The sequence below is a fragment of the Pseudonaja textilis genome, chromosome 3 (genome assembly GCF_049901715.1).
Source record: "Pseudonaja textilis isolate UNSWEBS1 chromosome 3, rPseTex1.2, whole genome shotgun sequence".
Lineage (NCBI taxonomy): Eukaryota > Metazoa > Chordata > Lepidosauria > Squamata > Elapidae > Pseudonaja > Pseudonaja textilis.
In genome coordinates this window covers 180,363,962-180,381,246 of record NC_141992.1, presented here as the reverse complement: position 1 = coordinate 180,381,246, position 17,285 = coordinate 180,363,962, and the positions used below count along the sequence as shown (strand labels likewise).

At 39.0% G+C, this 17,285-nt stretch overlaps 1 protein-coding gene across 1 annotated transcript; it reads left to right on the top strand.

The window, feature by feature from the left end:
* Window positions 1-401: 401 nt before the first annotated feature.
* On the top strand, window positions 402-15,111 carry KCNV1 (potassium voltage-gated channel modifier subfamily V member 1). Its single transcript, XM_026703700.2, has 4 exons — window positions 402-616; window positions 4,785-5,296; window positions 7,869-8,395; window positions 12,965-15,111. Exons 2-4 carry the CDS (start codon window positions 4,815-4,817, stop codon window positions 13,474-13,476), a joined length of 1,521 nt encoding a protein of 506 aa, XP_026559485.1. The 5' UTR covers window positions 402-616; window positions 4,785-4,814; the 3' UTR covers window positions 13,477-15,111.
* The last annotated feature ends 2,174 nt before the right edge of the window (window positions 15,112-17,285 follow it).

Below are 17,285 nucleotides of genomic sequence, written 5' to 3'. Positions count from 1 at the left end.
CACTAAAATGGGGTTGGATCGTTTCTATTTCATTGTGTTGCCTGGATCCTAGTACTTACCAAGATATCTAATCTGTTGCTTGGTCTTACATGCCCCAAGGCCCCCTCGCAACTGTATCTCCTTAGCTCAGAGCTTAGATGTTGTGTGAACTCACCCGTATTGCAAACGGTTTGATAGTCGAGGGACGCATCATCTAACTCGACATAAGGCAGTTCACCCAAATTCTGCTTCTACATATCTTGCACGGTTTTCTGTCCGGAGAGACTCGCTCACATTTCATTCACCGCCCTTCGAGGAAAACGACTAGCCGGTCTAGCTAGGGTCTTTGCAAAGGAGCCGGGTGTATTAAAAAGCCCCTCCCGCTGCTTCGGAGTTTGGGGAGGGGGGGGAAATCGCGCCTGCTCACGTGATCAGCCCAGCCTTTCCATCGGAACGCCGCTCTCCAAGTTGAGAGAGCTGGAGGGGTCGGCGGTGGGAAGCAGACTCTCGGAGAAGCGCTCTGCAAGCCAGAGGAAAAGGCAAGAATTTTTTTGGCGTGAGAGGAAGCGAGCCGGGCAAAGGGGCAGCCGCTTAATCGCAGCAGCCCAGATGTCCTGGGCCGTAAGAAGGGAAGCAGGTGAGTTGGGAGTCCAGCTGCGCTTCTCAGCTTTGGATGGGAAAGTGCGCCCTTTAGTAGTTGGAGTAAAAATGAGTCAACTTTCTCTTCTTTGGTCTTCCTTCCTTCCTTCCTTCCTTCCTTCCTTCCTTTCCTTCCTTCCTTCCTTCCTTCCTTCCTTCTTTCTTTCCTTGTTTTCCCCCTCCTTTCCTCCCTCCCTCTTTTTTCTTCTTCCTTTTTATTTTCTGTGATGCTTCGGGTATTTGTTTTTTCATGTCTCAGTTTGCCTGAATTTGTATATTAGAATGATAGTGGCAAGCTTGTTCAGTGTAAGTCATAGAGTGCTCAGTGATGTTCACTTCTGGAGGGGAAAATGCACCATCAGTTGCAATCACATATAACTGTAGCATTCTCTGGTCTCTAGCATGACTTTTTTTTTTTTTAAGAGTCCTTAAACATCAGTTTGAAGCAACTTCTGGCACATTTTTTTTGTTTAAATGGAATTGAGTTTCTCGGACTGAAATCCCCTTTGCACACTTGCGAAGTATTAAGGTCAAGATATTGTCCTTCCAAGGAAACATGCATTGGACTTTGCTGTCTTTGAATCAACAAGAGCTTACGCAGGTATTAGATGATTTTGCTGTAGCCAGAGATAAAACTATAGTACTCTGTCCATACCAGTTATTAATCTTCATTTTTAATCCCCCTCCAAAAAAATACACAACTTCTATTATTTTCTTTTACTGCTTATAATTAAGGAGTATGATTAAAAGCTGCATTAATGGAAATAGACATTATTGACATTATTTTCATTAAGCATCTAATAGTTGTTTCCAATTGGAAAAAAATCACCTAATACAGGCAAGGCAAAGCTTGGTAAAAGAATGTCTTGCGGTTTCTACACGCACAAAAGGAGATGGAGAATTGAACTACTAATTAAAAATAAATGAGTAAATTTTATCGGCACCCTTAATGTAAATGCAAACTCTTCCTAGAGCAATAAAGATTGTTGGTTGCTCATAAGTGAATCCCTTTATGTTCCCTAGGACTTACTTTTCACTAAGTAGGCATAGGGCTGCAGTCCTGTTAAGTTCCATGGAAAGAAAAGTGTTCTTATTACAGAAGAAATGTAATATGCTCCCAACTAGGTCAATGGTCAATGCCACAGTTTAAATATGTTTCAGCAATTTTAAAGGAAATAGTAGATATTTTGAGATTTGAGTAATTATTGCATGTCATACCATGTGATTTTCTTCAGGAGTATTGTATGACAAGAGCAACATGAGTAATTTCAATTTGTGGATCTCCTAGCTTAAAATAATTAGGCCAATTTTTGGAATTCCCACCTACCTCCTCTCATCATTACGCCTGTTAAAAAGAGTTCTTAAGAACTCAAAAATAATCACTGAGTTCTTAAGAACTCCCAAATAAGCATTGAGTTCTTAAGAACTAAAGGTATCTATTATCTCAAGTATCTATTATTCATAATAATAATCAAGGTAATAATTGTCCATTTTGGTTAGATAAGGAATAACCAATTAAAGATACTTTCTTTATAAATGTTTGCGCAAACATTATGGAATATGGAAGACAGGTGATGATTGAATGGCTGGTCATTTTCCAGGGAAATCTGAGTAAAATCCTGATTACAAATGTAAAAGAGAACAATTTAGATGAAAGGAAGTACTTCCAGAGGTATAAAAAGAGATGTTACTTAAAAAGAAGCATTTAGGGATCTCAGCATCTGTCAATAAAAGATCCGCTGAAAACATATCAAAGCTACATGATTACAATTAATGATGAAGTGAATAGTGGTTGATTGGCCTTGCTTTCTCTATCTTATGCATTCCATTCATATTTTATGTGTTAGATTTAGGACATTCTTGGAGTCAGGAAAAAAAAAGGAGGTTTTCAAACCATGGCAGAGGAGAACCAGATGGACATTTCAACCATATTTCTTAAGTGAGACACTTCTCCATTCATTAGGAAGTCTATGAGGAAAAAGATCAAGGAACTCACACAGATTCTGCCTTAATGTATTCACTAATAAATGAAAATTGAATTACCTTTGTCTAAATTCCCAGAGTATGTAATATCACCCTTTTTTCTGGAAATTAATAGTGTAGACTCTCTGTCAATCTAACCTCCTTAGTCATATGCTGCAATTAGGAAGATGACATTATCCTAAGTTCCTATCAGGATCTCAAGATGACATATGGTATACTTCCTATTTTTCATCACAATTGCTGTTTGGGATGAGTTGGCTGAAAACTGCTCTAGAGTCACCTACAGAACTTCAAGAGTTGGATGTCAATGGAAATTTTCTATCATTCAAGTCATGGTTGTCCCAAAAAAATGTTTTTTCCAAAAGGCAACTGGACTTGCTTGCTTTTTTTTCTTTAAAAACATTTCGTTCTCATCCAAGAAGCTGAAAAAAACTGAAGAAGCTTCTTGGATGAGAAGTGAAATGTAAAAGAAAAGAAAAGAAGAAAAAAGAAAAGAAAGTCCAGTTGCCTTTTGGAAAAAGCATCTTTGGGATTCCAGAGTTGGAGGTGAAGTTGAATCCAAGACTCCTTTGAGTTGAATGTCTACATGAGGTCTAACTATGTAGGCTTCCTATATGATTTAGAAGAGCCTTGCCTGGCACCCTCAAGATGGTTTCACCCAGTGCAGAGTGCTTTTATAGGTGACCTTTTCAACAGCCCTGGAAATTGGGAAATGATGAGGGATAGTGCTGAAAATGTGAAAAATCTGGGGTTTAAAACCACAGATGACCTTTTCTGCAACATTGAAAATAAAAAAGAGGTACAAAAAATAGATAAATCTGTGGTTTAAACCACTTTTTTTTCAGTACTGTTGAAAAGGTTCACATAAATACTTTTATATCTGGTTGCTCTGAGCTCCACCACTGGCTTCAGATATCTATATCCTATGCCAAGCTCGCCAACATTCTGCATCCACAAAATTCAGGCTGAAAAATATGAATGTTTTTGTTTGAAATTTACTATGCTTTTCCATATTACATATATATATGCTCATATTTAAGATGATCACAAGCTGCTTCTCAGGGGTGGGATTCTACAGGTTCTCACCTATTCTCTAGAACCGGTTGTTAACATTCTAAGCAGTTCAGAGAACCAGTTGTTAGAAGAAATTAGTGGCCTAATCCTGTAAGGAAGGCAGGAAGGAAACATTCTGGTGTTGCTTACAGAAACTGCTTCTCCGTTAACCCTTATTACATTCTTGGCAGGACTAGACTTCCTGTCTCAGGAACTTCTCTGTAGTTCTTTTTCCCTCCCTCCTTTGCTTGTGTGGAGTGACCATTCAAAGTTACAGTGGCACTGAAAAAAAGTGACTTATGACCATTTTTCACACTTACGACTGTTGCAGCATCCCCACAGTCATGAGAGGCCAGGCAAGGTGATGCGTGCCTCGATGTGAGTGATATTTAGTTGGCCACGCCCAGCCAATAACATGACCACCAAGCCATGTCCACCCACTCACATGACCACCAAACCACGCCCACCAACTAAGCCACACCCACAGAACCAGTTGTTAAAAAATTTGAATCCCACTCCTGCTGCTTCTGTGAGGGGAACAAAGACATGGAGGTTGTAAAGATTCATTGTTTAGTTGATTTGGTACCTTCAGGATGTGGTGGTCTTCAACACTAAATAGGCAAAGATCTTTTATTTATTTGTATTATTAATTTTCATAACCATTCTGAAAACAAAATGAACCTTGAAATTCTCATAGGTTGGCATCAGTGCCAGATTCCATAATTACGTAGTGTAACCAGGGGCGGGCTTCAAAAATTTTAGCAAAGGGTTTTCTGCCTGGTTGCTGTCTGGCTGTGGCCATGCCGGGTTTGGCCTAGTCAGCCTCAAGAATGACTTTTGCCCCAAAATGGAAAGATAGAGAAATTCCCAGTGAAGGTGAGGTGATAAAGAAGATATTGATATGTGCTGAAATAGATAGATTGACTCAGCCAGGAGTGGGATTTGGGGTTCTCTGAACTGCACAGAATCTTAGCTAGGGACTCTCCAGAACCCCTGCGAACCCCCTGCATGTAACAATGAATAAAAATAATGCTCAAAGACCTGATCCTTAGGATATTTGGAGGAAAATAACATTTTGATTTTGTTCCTCCGGAATCAGCTTTCATCATTAACTTAACACTTTTCTGTAGGAGACCAAAAGCTGCTGCTGGAGCTGAAGGATGAAGTCACCTCCTTGCTGCTTGTCCCTTTCTTCTGGGGCGTCTGGAGAGGAATTAGATGAGAGCACGTCCTTTGATTCTTTGGAATCCAGTGTCTTCTATAGCGAGGAAGGGACAGGATCCTTGCTAGAGCACATAGCTCCATCCTTGGACTGCATGACTGTCAACGTTGGAGGTGCCCGCTTTGTGCTGTCCCAGAAGAAGCTTTGTTCCTATCCAGACACTCGGCTGGGCAAGCTAGCAGTAATGGTTTCAGCTGCCCGGGATGTTGCCTCCAGCCTTTTGGAACTTTGTGACGATGCCAACTTGGTGGAGAATGAATTTTTTTTTGATCGGAACTCTCAAGCATTCAGTTATGTCCATAACTATTACCAAACTGGCAGGCTACATGTAATGGATCAGCTATGTGCACTTTCCTTCCTGCAGGAGATCCAATATTGGGGGCTGGATGAACTTATGATTGATTCCTGCTGCAGGGACAGGTGAGCAATTTGGGGACAGAAATCCATCCAAGTGGCTTAGTTAATTTGGTTGTAGGAAGATGTGAAGGCAAAGTTAACACAAATTAGAGAAACGTACTGGAGTGGTTGGTTCAGCACAATCTCCTCCTCCCTAGATAATATAGCAACAGGCATTATTACATCTGTAAAGACTTAGTGCTAATGGGAAAGAGAAGCAATAAATGTAAAATATGAGGTAGCAGACTGGGTAAATTCAACCCTTCAGGTTTGCTAATGAATAGAAGCAGAAGAATGTTAATTAAGCCTAGAGTCCTGTATGAGGGATACATATAATTTGTTCTGTAATAAATTCAGATGTGAATTTTTTAAAGTGTTGTGGTAGATGAACCTGTTAAATAAAATGTGAAGTAAAACTAGATTTTTCTCATAACTAATCTTACCCTTTTCTACCATTATTTACTTTCAAAAGGGAAAGTGGTGGCCCACACAATTCCACAGGGCATGTTGGGAACATGGAAAGCTGGTCTATTAAGAAAAGTGCTTATCTATTTTGTCAGATGCTGTATAGTAAAACAAGGGTAGAGAATATGATACATCGATCAGGCCCATAGCTCATCAGCTATAATGGAAAGTGCCTAGCTCGTGTTACAAAGTTATTCACCAACATCGCATTTTAGTGTTTGAATATATAGTGTTTTAAGGATTGTAGAGGGACAATAAGGGCTAGTACCTATACCTACTGGTTAAAAAGCAGGGAACCATGAGTTATATAGTCTTCTGAGATGGGCCAGTCAATCTCTCTTAGGCTTAGGAAGAAAGCAATGGCAAACTACTACTGGAAATGTTGCCAGGAAAACTGCAGGACTGGTCCAAGCAATCACCAAATTCAAGGCTGATTCCTACGCACAATATAGTACAGTTCATCCTGTCAAGCCTTTTTGACTTGGGCTGCTGGCATAGAATTAAAATTATGACTCAGGTTTTTTTACAAGTCAGTAGTGAGTTTTTCAAAAAATATTTTTTCTCAAACTAGAAAGATTGGAAGTAGCCCAGGAATGACTCACTGTGATTTGAAAACAGTGGGAAAGGTCTTCTGCCCACAATTCATCTCTTGGCCATCATATTCTGTGACTTTAAAAACAGATTTAAGGACTATAGAAATAAAAATAGACCTGTTGGTATTTCACACTGTGAGATTAATCAAGGGTGGGTAATCCTCATCCTTATTTCAGAAATCCTTTGTGAGCAAACAATTCAAATATTTGGTAAAAACAATCTATCCCTTTACTCCTGGCATGAAATATGGTTCCATCAGTTTTCTCCTAGAACGGGCTCTTGATGGAAAAAATGTTCACTACTAAGTTAAATTATGCTGATGTTGAACTTGGATTTGGTAGACTAGATCCATCCTTGAGTTGCCATCTATCAAAAATATCAAAGTTCATTCTTACTCCACATGTGAATTTTATTCTCTACCTGTTTCAATTGTTGATTTGAAATGACCAGTTTCTTTAAGCAGAAACATTGCCTGGCTGACTATAATAATATAGGGGGGAAAATAAAACCAAATCTATAAATACAGAAACAGCTATTGGAAAGTACCACTTAAAACCAAGTCAGAGTTGATATTTTTTTTAAAAAGCAACATATAAACCCAAAGAAACCTAAGTAAAGTCTCAAAAATGTTATTAAAACTCAGGGAATGCCCTCTGAAATGCAAAATTTCCCACTGATGTATGTAGGTGTTCTAAAGCAAATGTGGATGTTTGGCAGGGATATGGCCTGGATAAATGATCAACCTTTATTCCGACTCAAGCCACACTATGATAGCGTGTTAGTTTATGGCAACTCAATTTTTATTTCTCCGTGAAATTATTCCACATTAATCCTTATCAGAATTATCCTGTACTAGAGCAGCTTGCAGTAGTAAAATTAGATCTGAAATTGCATATACAATATGGGTGAAAAATATTTTCCCACATTTTCTTTCTCAATTGTGTGTTGCAACATCCTCACATCATTTTCAGTGGTTTTGTGGAGCAACCCCTGTTATTAAGCATATGGTGTCTGTGTTCATTTTGATAAGTGAGTTTATGGTGAATTACTTAGAGAACTAAATTGAATTCTTCCCTTATCAAGACTTAATTACATTTATGATGACTCTCAAATGCAGCCTATCTGCATGAGGATACCTTGGATAACAATTCAATTTTGCAATTCAGCTTTGAAATATATCATCTTAACATCCCACTTGTTATTCAGATTGAATATGCTGTTGCTTGGGAATTTTCTTCCTATTCTTTCTCCAAAACTCATATTAGAAGTTACTGGTTCTTTCTTCAAGATCTTTGAACATTCTGTGTCTCTTTTTGTTGTCTGGCTCAGCTTATAATGAGAGAAGGGATCCTTTGAGAAAATTAATCCAGGATTCATTTCCAAAGGTAATCGTGGCCCAATTGCCTCCCACCTTTAACAGCCTCTAGTAACATTGCCTATCAGGGAAGTTCAGAAATAAATATCTCAAAATATTTTCTACTGAATGTATGTATTGGCTTCCAGTGGTGTAATATTAATAGCTGACTGCCCTATGCAGGTACTTCAGAAGAAAAGAACTGAGTGAAACTTTGGATATCAAGAAAGATGCTGAAGAATTGGAGACACAAGTTGAGGAAGAAGATTTCTCTGGAAGTCTGTGTTCTACTACCAGAAAAAAGCTATGGGAAGTCTTAGAAAAGCCAACCTCTTCTGTCACTGCCAGGACTTTTGGCACAATCTCCATGGTTTTTGTCATCATTTCGATTGCCAACATGGCTCTGATTTCAGTGGAATTGACCTGGATGCCAGCCCAGCTACTTGACATCCTGGAGTATGTGTGTATTGCTTGGTTCACAGGAGAACTTTTGCTACGCTTTCTCTGTGCACAGAATCGGTGCCGCTTTTTAAAGAACATAGCAAATATCATAGACCTTCTGGCTATTTTGCCCTTCTACATCACATTGTTGGTGGAGAGCTTGAGGGGCGAACACAGCTCCCAGGAGCTGGAAAATATGGGACGTATTGTGCAAGTGCTGAGGTTGCTGAGGGGTCTGCGCATGTTGAAGTTGGGCAGGCATTCAACAGGTAAATCCATGTGGTGTTGGGAGCAACTCTTTCTTCTTGGGAGACTTCAGGGAAGGGGGATGAATTAACAAAACCGAATTACAAAATAGGTAAGATTCCCCAAAGCTGCTTGTTCTTGTACTATTCCAATTCACCAACCCCAAAGGTGCTTTTTCAAAAGGCAATTGGACTTTGTTTTTTTTTTCCTTTAAAACATTTTGCTTCTCATCCAAGAAGCTTCTTCAGTTCTTAAGCAACTTTGGGACAACCATAAATTGGATAAGTGAGAATCTTAGTTTTGCCTTTTCATTGGGATAACCAATGCAGGCATTATTTTAATTTTTCCCCCAACTTCTAATGACTTTACCAGAAATTTTTGAGGCTGGACTTTATAAATTAGTTTCAGGGTGGGGAGTTTTTTGTGGGGGGGAGTGGGGTCAGGGCAAATTCAGTTGGGGGTTCCTTCAAAGGTTTAACTCACCTATTTTTAGTGGAAATAGGTTTCCATCCCACGCAACAAAACCAAGCTTTCAGATTATGGTGGGTGCGTATGTAAGCTGGCACACTTATTTCTTTCTCTGAATTTATTCCCAAGACAAGGAATAAGTGAATGGTCCTTGCAAATCTCTCAGCTTGATTGTTTTCTGGCAAACATTTCATTACTCAAACTAGGTGATATCATCAACATTAGCACTGATGATGTTACCTAGTTTGGGTAACAAAACATCTGCAAGAAAAAAAGGACCCTTCATTTCTGCCCTGAGCTACCAATATTCTCCTTTATTGGTACCAGGAATAACTCTTAAATAGCTGGAATGTTGTCAGTAAAGATTAAGAGTGACAAGTATTCTACAGATCAACCACAAAAGGGTTTGAACAGTGAACATATTTGGAAAATCTTCTGGCAACAATCTGAGCTTTTTGCAGTCATTTAATTTGGACAACATTTGTCAAAGACTCAATGGTTTGCCATTATTCCGATCAGCTCCCATTTTTCCCCTTCCTCAGAATGTAATAGCTTATCTTAAGATAAGTATCAGTAAGTATGGGTAGCAGCAAAAGCTCCATTTCTTCTATCCAAGGTCTTGGATTACCAACAGTGAAAGGGAATTAATAACATAGGCTCTTCAGAATGAAAAGCAGAAATCTTTCTCTCTAACTGGCCACCTGGTTCCTTCTCACTGGCTTTTCTATATGCAAAATATGTTCCTGCCTTTGCTCTCTGATCGCTTCCCAAATATTTTTCACAATAGTGTCATTTTGCTTGTTTTTCCTGCTTCTAGATAACGAATGCTAATAAGTCTGAGGTAAACCTTTTGTCAAAAAAAAAAAAAACTTAGCAGGAGTATTATTAATCAACCTACTTGCAGCAATTTATCAAATTAAGTAAGCAAATTAGAAAAAATAGAATTTGGAATTAAAATTTCCAAACCAGGGATTTGTGCTAAGGAAATGGGTTTTAAAGGGTTACATGACATCATTGGCCAATACAATTTCATTGGCAAATACAATTAAAGTTCACCCCAAAAGTAGATACTATTAGTCAGGAGGTGGAAACAGAGGGTGGGTACTAGGGAAATATGAGCCAATCAGTCAGTATCTTATCTGATTGCTAGCATAGTATTGTTGTTTCTTTGGTCACTTCTCAAAAAAATCCTTCAAGACTATATATCCAGTAAAAAAAAAATCTATATCTCTTTTCTGGTTTCTTCTTTAGGCAATAAAATATCTCACCATTTGCTTTCTTACCATTCCACCTACCTGTACTAGCAGAAAATTTCAAGGACCATTTTTCATAAATATCCATCCCAAGTCTCACTGATAGGATATTTTCCTCATTTTTTTTTTAAAAATGTAATCTTTATTAACCTCTCACTCCCTCTTGTGTCCACTTTTGAAGTTCCATTATATCTTGTTTTCACTTCAGAAAACCCAAACAATTGTAATTTCCCATGAGAAGAATTCAATTAATTTAAGATTATAGTTCAGACTCCATCTGGACCCTTAATCCATTATTAACGTTTGAAAATCAATATTCTAAGCACCCTTTTGTTGTTTGATCCAAAAAAATTCTATTTATCCCCAATCTCTGAAATTATATTAAAGATTCTCTCTCTAAGGAGAAGGCAACTCATCCAGTAGTCGCAGTAATATTTGTTGTTCCGAAGGATCTTAATTTCCCCCCTCCCCCAAAACTCAAATTCAAATTAATTAAAAGATCAGACTTGATAACATTTATGTCCTTAAAACAGGCTATCTCATGACTGGGAGTAAAGATGGTTTCTCCCTCAACTCCCATCTGCTGAACTCAATTTCAAAACAATTCCTGCAGTATATTCACAAGGAATGGCTGTATGGAGTCACATGGGCTATCTCAAAAATCATTCATTGATCCAGAGGGAATTTCTGTAGCCAGAAGCCTGTACCGGTCCCACACAGTGGTGGGATTCAGTTTTTTTAACTACTGGTTCTGCGGCCGTGCCTTGGTGGGCATGACAGGGGAAGGATAATGTAAAATCTCCAGTCAGAGGTGGCATTTGCCGGTTCTCCAAACTACTCAAAATTTCTGCTACCAGTTCTCCAGAACTGGTCAGAACCAGCGGAATACCACCTCTGGTCTCACTGTATAATATCATTCTACTGTAAAAGAGAATTTTTACTTGCCATGGTGTCAACAGGAAGTCCTCCCTCTCTCCAAGGAGGATTATTTTTACTTGGTTATCAAATAATCATGTGTGGATGAAAATTTATTCTCATGAGAACACAGCTATATGAATCAATGGGAAGGTTAGGCAGATTCCTATTTCTTCTCCTCCTTTTCAGCATATGATCACATTCTTGCTGAGAAGATTTAAATGGCAAAAGGAAAAATGGGAAGATTATTGATGAAGCAACTCCTATCAACCTCTGGATAAATTCCAAACCAATAAAGCTGCTATAAATATGAGCCAGCAGTACGGTGCCATTAGTAAAGGGCATACGAAAATGCAGATTATACAAAAGTACTCATATAGAAAGAAATTGTTTCCCTTTCAGCACTCTTTGATGCCTATTGATGCCTAGTGTTGGGATTTTAAAAAAATTACCGGTTCTATGGGCGTGGCTTGGTGGGCATGGTGTGGCTTGGTGGGTGTGGCAGGGAAAGGATACTGTAAAATCTCCATTCTCTCCCCACTCCTGGAGGAAGATTACTGCAAAATTCCCTTCCCTTCCCACCCCATTAACCTGCTTTCCAGCTCTGTTCTCCTGTGCAGGGCAACAAAAGAAGACCTAGCCAATCAGCTGGGACTCGGGAGGCAGAGAATAGATGGAGGGGTGCCAGCCAGAGGTGGTATTTGCCAGTTCTTCGAACTACTCAAAATTTCCACTACCGGTTCTCCAGAACTGGTCAGAAGCTGCTGAATACCACCTCTGCTATGTATAATAAAAGCTGAATCTGTTTTTCGACTTCAACTATTAAAGCAGAATGGTGGAAACTGACTTTAGTAATGTCAAGGAAATGGTGCCTTGGCATTATGCAGATCATTTGATACTCTGAGACATCTTGGTTGTTGTGAGCTTGCTCTCTTAATAAACAATGAATGAGAACAATAATATGGACACCAGCAATAGAATTGTCTCATGTTAGTAATTTGAGGGTGATGTGTATTTTTATTGTTTGAATAAAAGAATGGTAGGTTTCTTTGTCTTCAAGCATTGATTTTTGCCATTATTCTCTTATTACAGTTGTGTAGTTTTTAAAAATGTTATGTATATTTAAAGTTAGAAGTGGATGTGTATGATTTTAAAAATTTTGTGAAACTTACCATTAGTTTTTATGTGTTTTTCCTGAGAAAATGTTAAATCTTTCATCTAAGAGCCAGGGAAAAGCACTTTTTTTAACATTATCAGGCTCACTTAATAAGTCACCAACAACTGTAAGATAATAATTTCAGTGTACCCTCAACTCTAGTCCTAGTGTAGTTATGGAGTCACATATTGAGAAGGGTTTCAGATACATCAAGTGCTTCCTTGGGAAATCTGATGTATAGACTTCCACTCCAGAGTTTCTCAGCCAGCATCACTGTTGCTAAGAATTCTGGGAATTGAAGACCACACTGCTAGAGGGCATCCAAGTTGCAGAAGCTTAGGACTGACATTGACTTCAAGACAACCTTTTTTTATTTTACTTCTCCAAGTTGACATCTGTAGATTTGTCAAGTTTCCAATTCACAGAATTCCTAGCCAGGTTGGAGAAGAATAATGTTAAAACCAGTGGTGGGATTCAAATTTTTTTATTACTGGTCTGTGGGCATGGCTTGGTGGGTGTGGCAGGGGAAGGATAATATACAATCTCCAGTCAGAGGTGGTATTTGCCAGTTCTTCGAACTACTCAAAATTTCCACTACCGGTTCTCCAGAACTGGTCAGAACCTGCTGAATACCACCCTTAGTTAAAACCCAATATATCTGGAAGAATTCAATTCAGAGAAGGAGTCTTATTGGAAAAGATAATTTGATTGAATGAATGCTACTTCTTCCCACTTCATTGCTCAAGAAGAAAAGCAGTAAGAGGATATCTTGCTAATTGAAATATTGTTTTATGTTTTAGGCTTGCGTTCTCTTGGGATGACCATTGCACAGTGCTATGAAGAGGTTGGCATGCTTCTCCTTTTCCTCTCTGTGGGCATCTCCATCTTCTCCACCATAGAATACTTTGTTGAGCAAGGTATCCATGACACAACCTTCACAAGTGTGCCTTGTGCTTGGTGGTGGGCTACCACCTCCATGACAACTGTTGGCTATGGAGACATTAGGCCAGATACAACCGTTGGCAAGGTTGTAGCCTTTATGTGCATATTATCTGGAATATTAGTCCTCGCTTTACCAATTGCCATCATCAATGATCGCTTTTCTGCCTGCTATTTTACTCTGAAGATAAAAGAAGCTGCCCTTCGCCAGCGGGAAGCCCTAAAGAAACTCACAAAGAATATATCGAGTGACTCTAATATCAACATTAATTTGCGAGATGTATATGCTCGAAGTGTAATGGATGTGTTGAGGTTTAAGAGCCGAGAAAGAACAAGTACCAGGAGTAGTGCTGGTGATGAGTTTTGGTTTTGAAGACACACACACACACAAACATGCATACACACACACCCAAACAGTGTGAGAGATGCCTAAGGTGGTAATAGCTTTAATAACAACAATGAATGCAAAGTTAATGGTTCTTTATTTTTCCCCATGCAAATCTGCTTATCTAAGTTGCTGAGTATACGAACAAGTTATATAGTCCAAAAGTGTATTAAAAAGTAAAACAAAACAAGAAAAAATACTCTCAGGGTACATAAATGCAAATTCTCTTTAACATTTTTCATCTTTCATTAGAAAACAATGGGGGTGGGGGGAGAATTAATATTCCATTCTTTGGCTGTAACCCTTTTTCTGCTCATTCCATTATGAAAAGAATAAAAGATTAACAACATCAAAATGTGTATTGCTGCATTGGTATGAAATAAAATAAAAGAAAGGAAGGAAATGCCTGCTAAAACAATAGAAGTCAACCACTGACAAGCAGCATATTCTAGAAGTAGTAGCAAAGATATAGAAAAAGAATACTTATGGGAATGTCAACATTGGCATCTTTCTACTAAGCCTGTGTACAGAAATTCTTGCTTTGCTTCAACAAAATACCTTGAACCGCAGAGGTAAGGCTATTTGTGCTGACACAATTTTCCATGGTACAATACACTTTGGGTTTCTGTATGAGTTGTAACTTCTCCTGGCTACTGGAAGGGTGAAAGATCCCAGAAGCAAATGAAACAAAACAAAGAACTATCTTTGCTTCTCTCTATAGCAACGAAAGAGAACTAGTTCCTTCATAAAGCAATTTTGAATGAATATATCATTCTCAGCATTGTGAATGCTTTACCCATCTTTATTTTCTGTACGATGCAGGGAGAGGGAAGCTAAGAAATGTTTGCAGTTTATCTGTTGGTCTCTCCACTATATTAGTGGTCTTTGCAGGACATTAACAGCACTTCTCTGGGGAGAGAGAGAGCTCTATTTCAATATATGCTGATATTTGTTTTCTTTGGTATGCTTCAAATGAGTTGGCTAAGAACCCTCATGTACATTAGAGGTTGCTCTTTCATAATGCAATTTGAATTCCTGATCTCACAAAGGGATTTGCCACTTAAGTCTAGGATTAACTGCTAAGAATCTAAACTCATAACGTGCTTCAGTGTGAATGTGCTTAATTCACCTGTGCTTCACAAATAAATATAACTTTTTACATGACAGATGAGGTGCCTGTCTGTTTGAAGTAGATAGGGATCAGAAATGGCAATTCTGAAAGGAGTGACTTGAGTCAGATCCAAGAAGTATGAATGGAGAGGCACCATTCATTCACGAAAAGTGCTAAGATCCAATAGAAGTTTCTTCTGAGAGCAAAGCAACTTTTCCCCCAAAATCTTAAGCAGCTTATTATGTGGCTTTTGATTGCATTTGCAAAGAAGGTTGTTTTTTCTGGGTTAGTGTTATTTCCCAGTGACTGCCCAGTGAATGAGTCCCCCAAGCCAAAACCAAGGGAGTCACATTGTGGTGTAGTGTAATAGGTCAGTTCAATCAACATTTCCCCTCTCATGCGTCTAAGAACCATATATGAGACACAAGCCCTAAAAGAGAAAAGGGGATACACTGTCTCTTTCTCTGTGCTTCACTAAGTCAAGCCACTAGGTTCTTTTATATCCAATCACCTTCTTTTCTCCTGTACATTCCAGATATATTCTTGGTCCCAAAACAAACAGTTTGTAGAACCTGCTCCTTACAGGTAGTCCTTGACTTAGAACCACAAACTGAATTTAACATTGCTGTTGCTGAGTGAGACAGTTGTTAAGTGAATGTTGCCCTGTGTTATGACTTTTCTTGCCACAGTTGCTAAGTTAGTAACATGGTTGTGAAGTGAAACTGGCTTCTCCATTGACTTTGCTTGTCAGAAGGTTGCAAATGGTGATCACATGACCCTGGGATAGTGCAACCATCATAAATATGAATCAGCAGTCTGAATTTCGATCACTTGACCATGGAGATGCTGCAATGGTTTCAGTGCCATCGTAACTTTCAACAGTTGCTAAACTGTTGTAAGTCAAGAACTATTTGTACATGATTAATTGATATAGTACAATACTGTACAGTACAGTATCCTACGGTATCAGTGAGCTCTTGGTGTGTGAACAGGAGGAGGATGTTGCTTTTTCTGTGTGGTTTCTGTTTCATCAAGACTCTTCCTACCGAGTCTCCTGCTGTATGATTGATGACTGCTTTCAGCACCCCATCACCATTTCTATGTTACATGAAAGCTGGCTGGCACCAAGTCAACGGTATCATCTGTTGGCATTTCTATTCCAAATGCTCTGGCACAGACTGTTGCTTGGTTTCAACTCTGCATATCAGGATGGTGTCGGCACAGTTGCCTCCATAAATTCATGCTGCCTTCTGGACTTCCTGATGGTGAGGACACAAATAGGATCTCACCACACACCTGAGGTAAAAGTAAAAAAGAAAAGAAAAGAAAAAGAATAGCAAGCAAAATATTTTCATTTAAGAAGGAACGTACGTCCATCGGCTAGGAGTTGAAACAAAACACTGCAGTATCACCTCACCCTTTAACACAGCAGTGAGCAACTGTGGGTCTGAAGTCTTTAAGTCCGTTCAGTTCTTAGGAAATGTCTGTCAAGGCCAGTGTGATCATGATTGTGGAAAGCTGACAGACAGCAGGTTTTCCTGCCATTGTTGTGTCATGAGACGACAGATTAATAATTCTCTGATTAGTAATCAGCAAGTAATAAAATGAATAAATTGCAGCATTTGTAATTGTAGGAAGAAATAACTTATCCACGTTATAACTGCCATGGAATACACTAGGGCAAATTTTAAACACATAGATGCAAGGAGTCGCTCCCTTTTCCTGATAGGATTGTGACTGGTTCACTTATCAACAGAAGTATAATTTCCTTGATTTTAGGTCAGCATCCTTTATACATTTATTTACTTATTCAATTTCCATCTTAAACAAGTGACTCTGGATGATGAACAATCATAAAACAATTAAAAAGAGTTACAATATAGTGCAGAATGGTTCCTCAGGTAACCCAGTCCCAAGTCATGAAGGCCTTAAAGGTGATAAGCAGTACCTTGAATTGCAGTCAGAAACACACACACACACACAACCAATTTTGCTCATGAAGAGTGACCTCATTTGGCACCAGTTGAAGCTTCTAAATGCTTTTCAAGAACAGCCCCAAGCAGAACACATTACAGTAATCCAGACAAAGGGTCATGAGGGCATGAATGACTGTGAGCAGGACCTTTTGGTCCAGGAATGGACACAACTGACATACAACCCAAAGATGTGCAGAGACTCCCCTAGACACAGCTGCCATCTGCTCTTCTAGCAAAAGCCATGAGTGTAAGAGGACTTCCATATTGTGCATCAGGCCCATCTGGGATAGTGCTACCTCACCAAGGACCAAAGGTAGAATAGCCTTGTCATTTGAGGGTTCAAATACCCAAGCTACTCAATCTTGCTTGGATTGAGTCGAGGTCCATTGTGCCCCATCTAGGCTCCCTAAGCCTAGATGGGATGGGACATCCATGACATCACACTCAGGGAGCCCATGGCAGAATTTTGACTCCTGATTTCTTTTCAGTCAGTTCCACATTTTAAATAACCTTCTTCATCAGCAGTCTTCAATCATATTGGGATTACAAGTCCCAGAATTCCCAGCCAATCAGCATTTTAACAGGGACTGCAGGTTTCATTTAACTGCATTTTTGTTTGGTTCTGTGCTATTTGATATTAAAATAATATCAGGAAAAAGGGACCCTAACAAAGAGATGCAAGGAAATGAAATGAAATTTCATAACTTACA

Excerpts from the sequence above, each read along its gene's own strand:
- KCNV1 (XM_026703700.2), top strand. The coding sequence starts at position 4,815 with ATGAAGTCACCTCCTTGCTGCTTGTCCCTTTCTTCTGGGGCGTCTGGA. Across the intron at positions 5,297-7,868 it reads GATTCCTGCTGCAGGGACAG|GTACTTCAGAAGAAAAGAAC; the intron begins GTGAGCAATTTG and ends TGCCCTATGCAG. Across the intron at positions 8,396-12,964 it reads GTTGGGCAGGCATTCAACAG|GCTTGCGTTCTCTTGGGATG; the intron begins GTAAATCCATGT and ends TTTATGTTTTAG.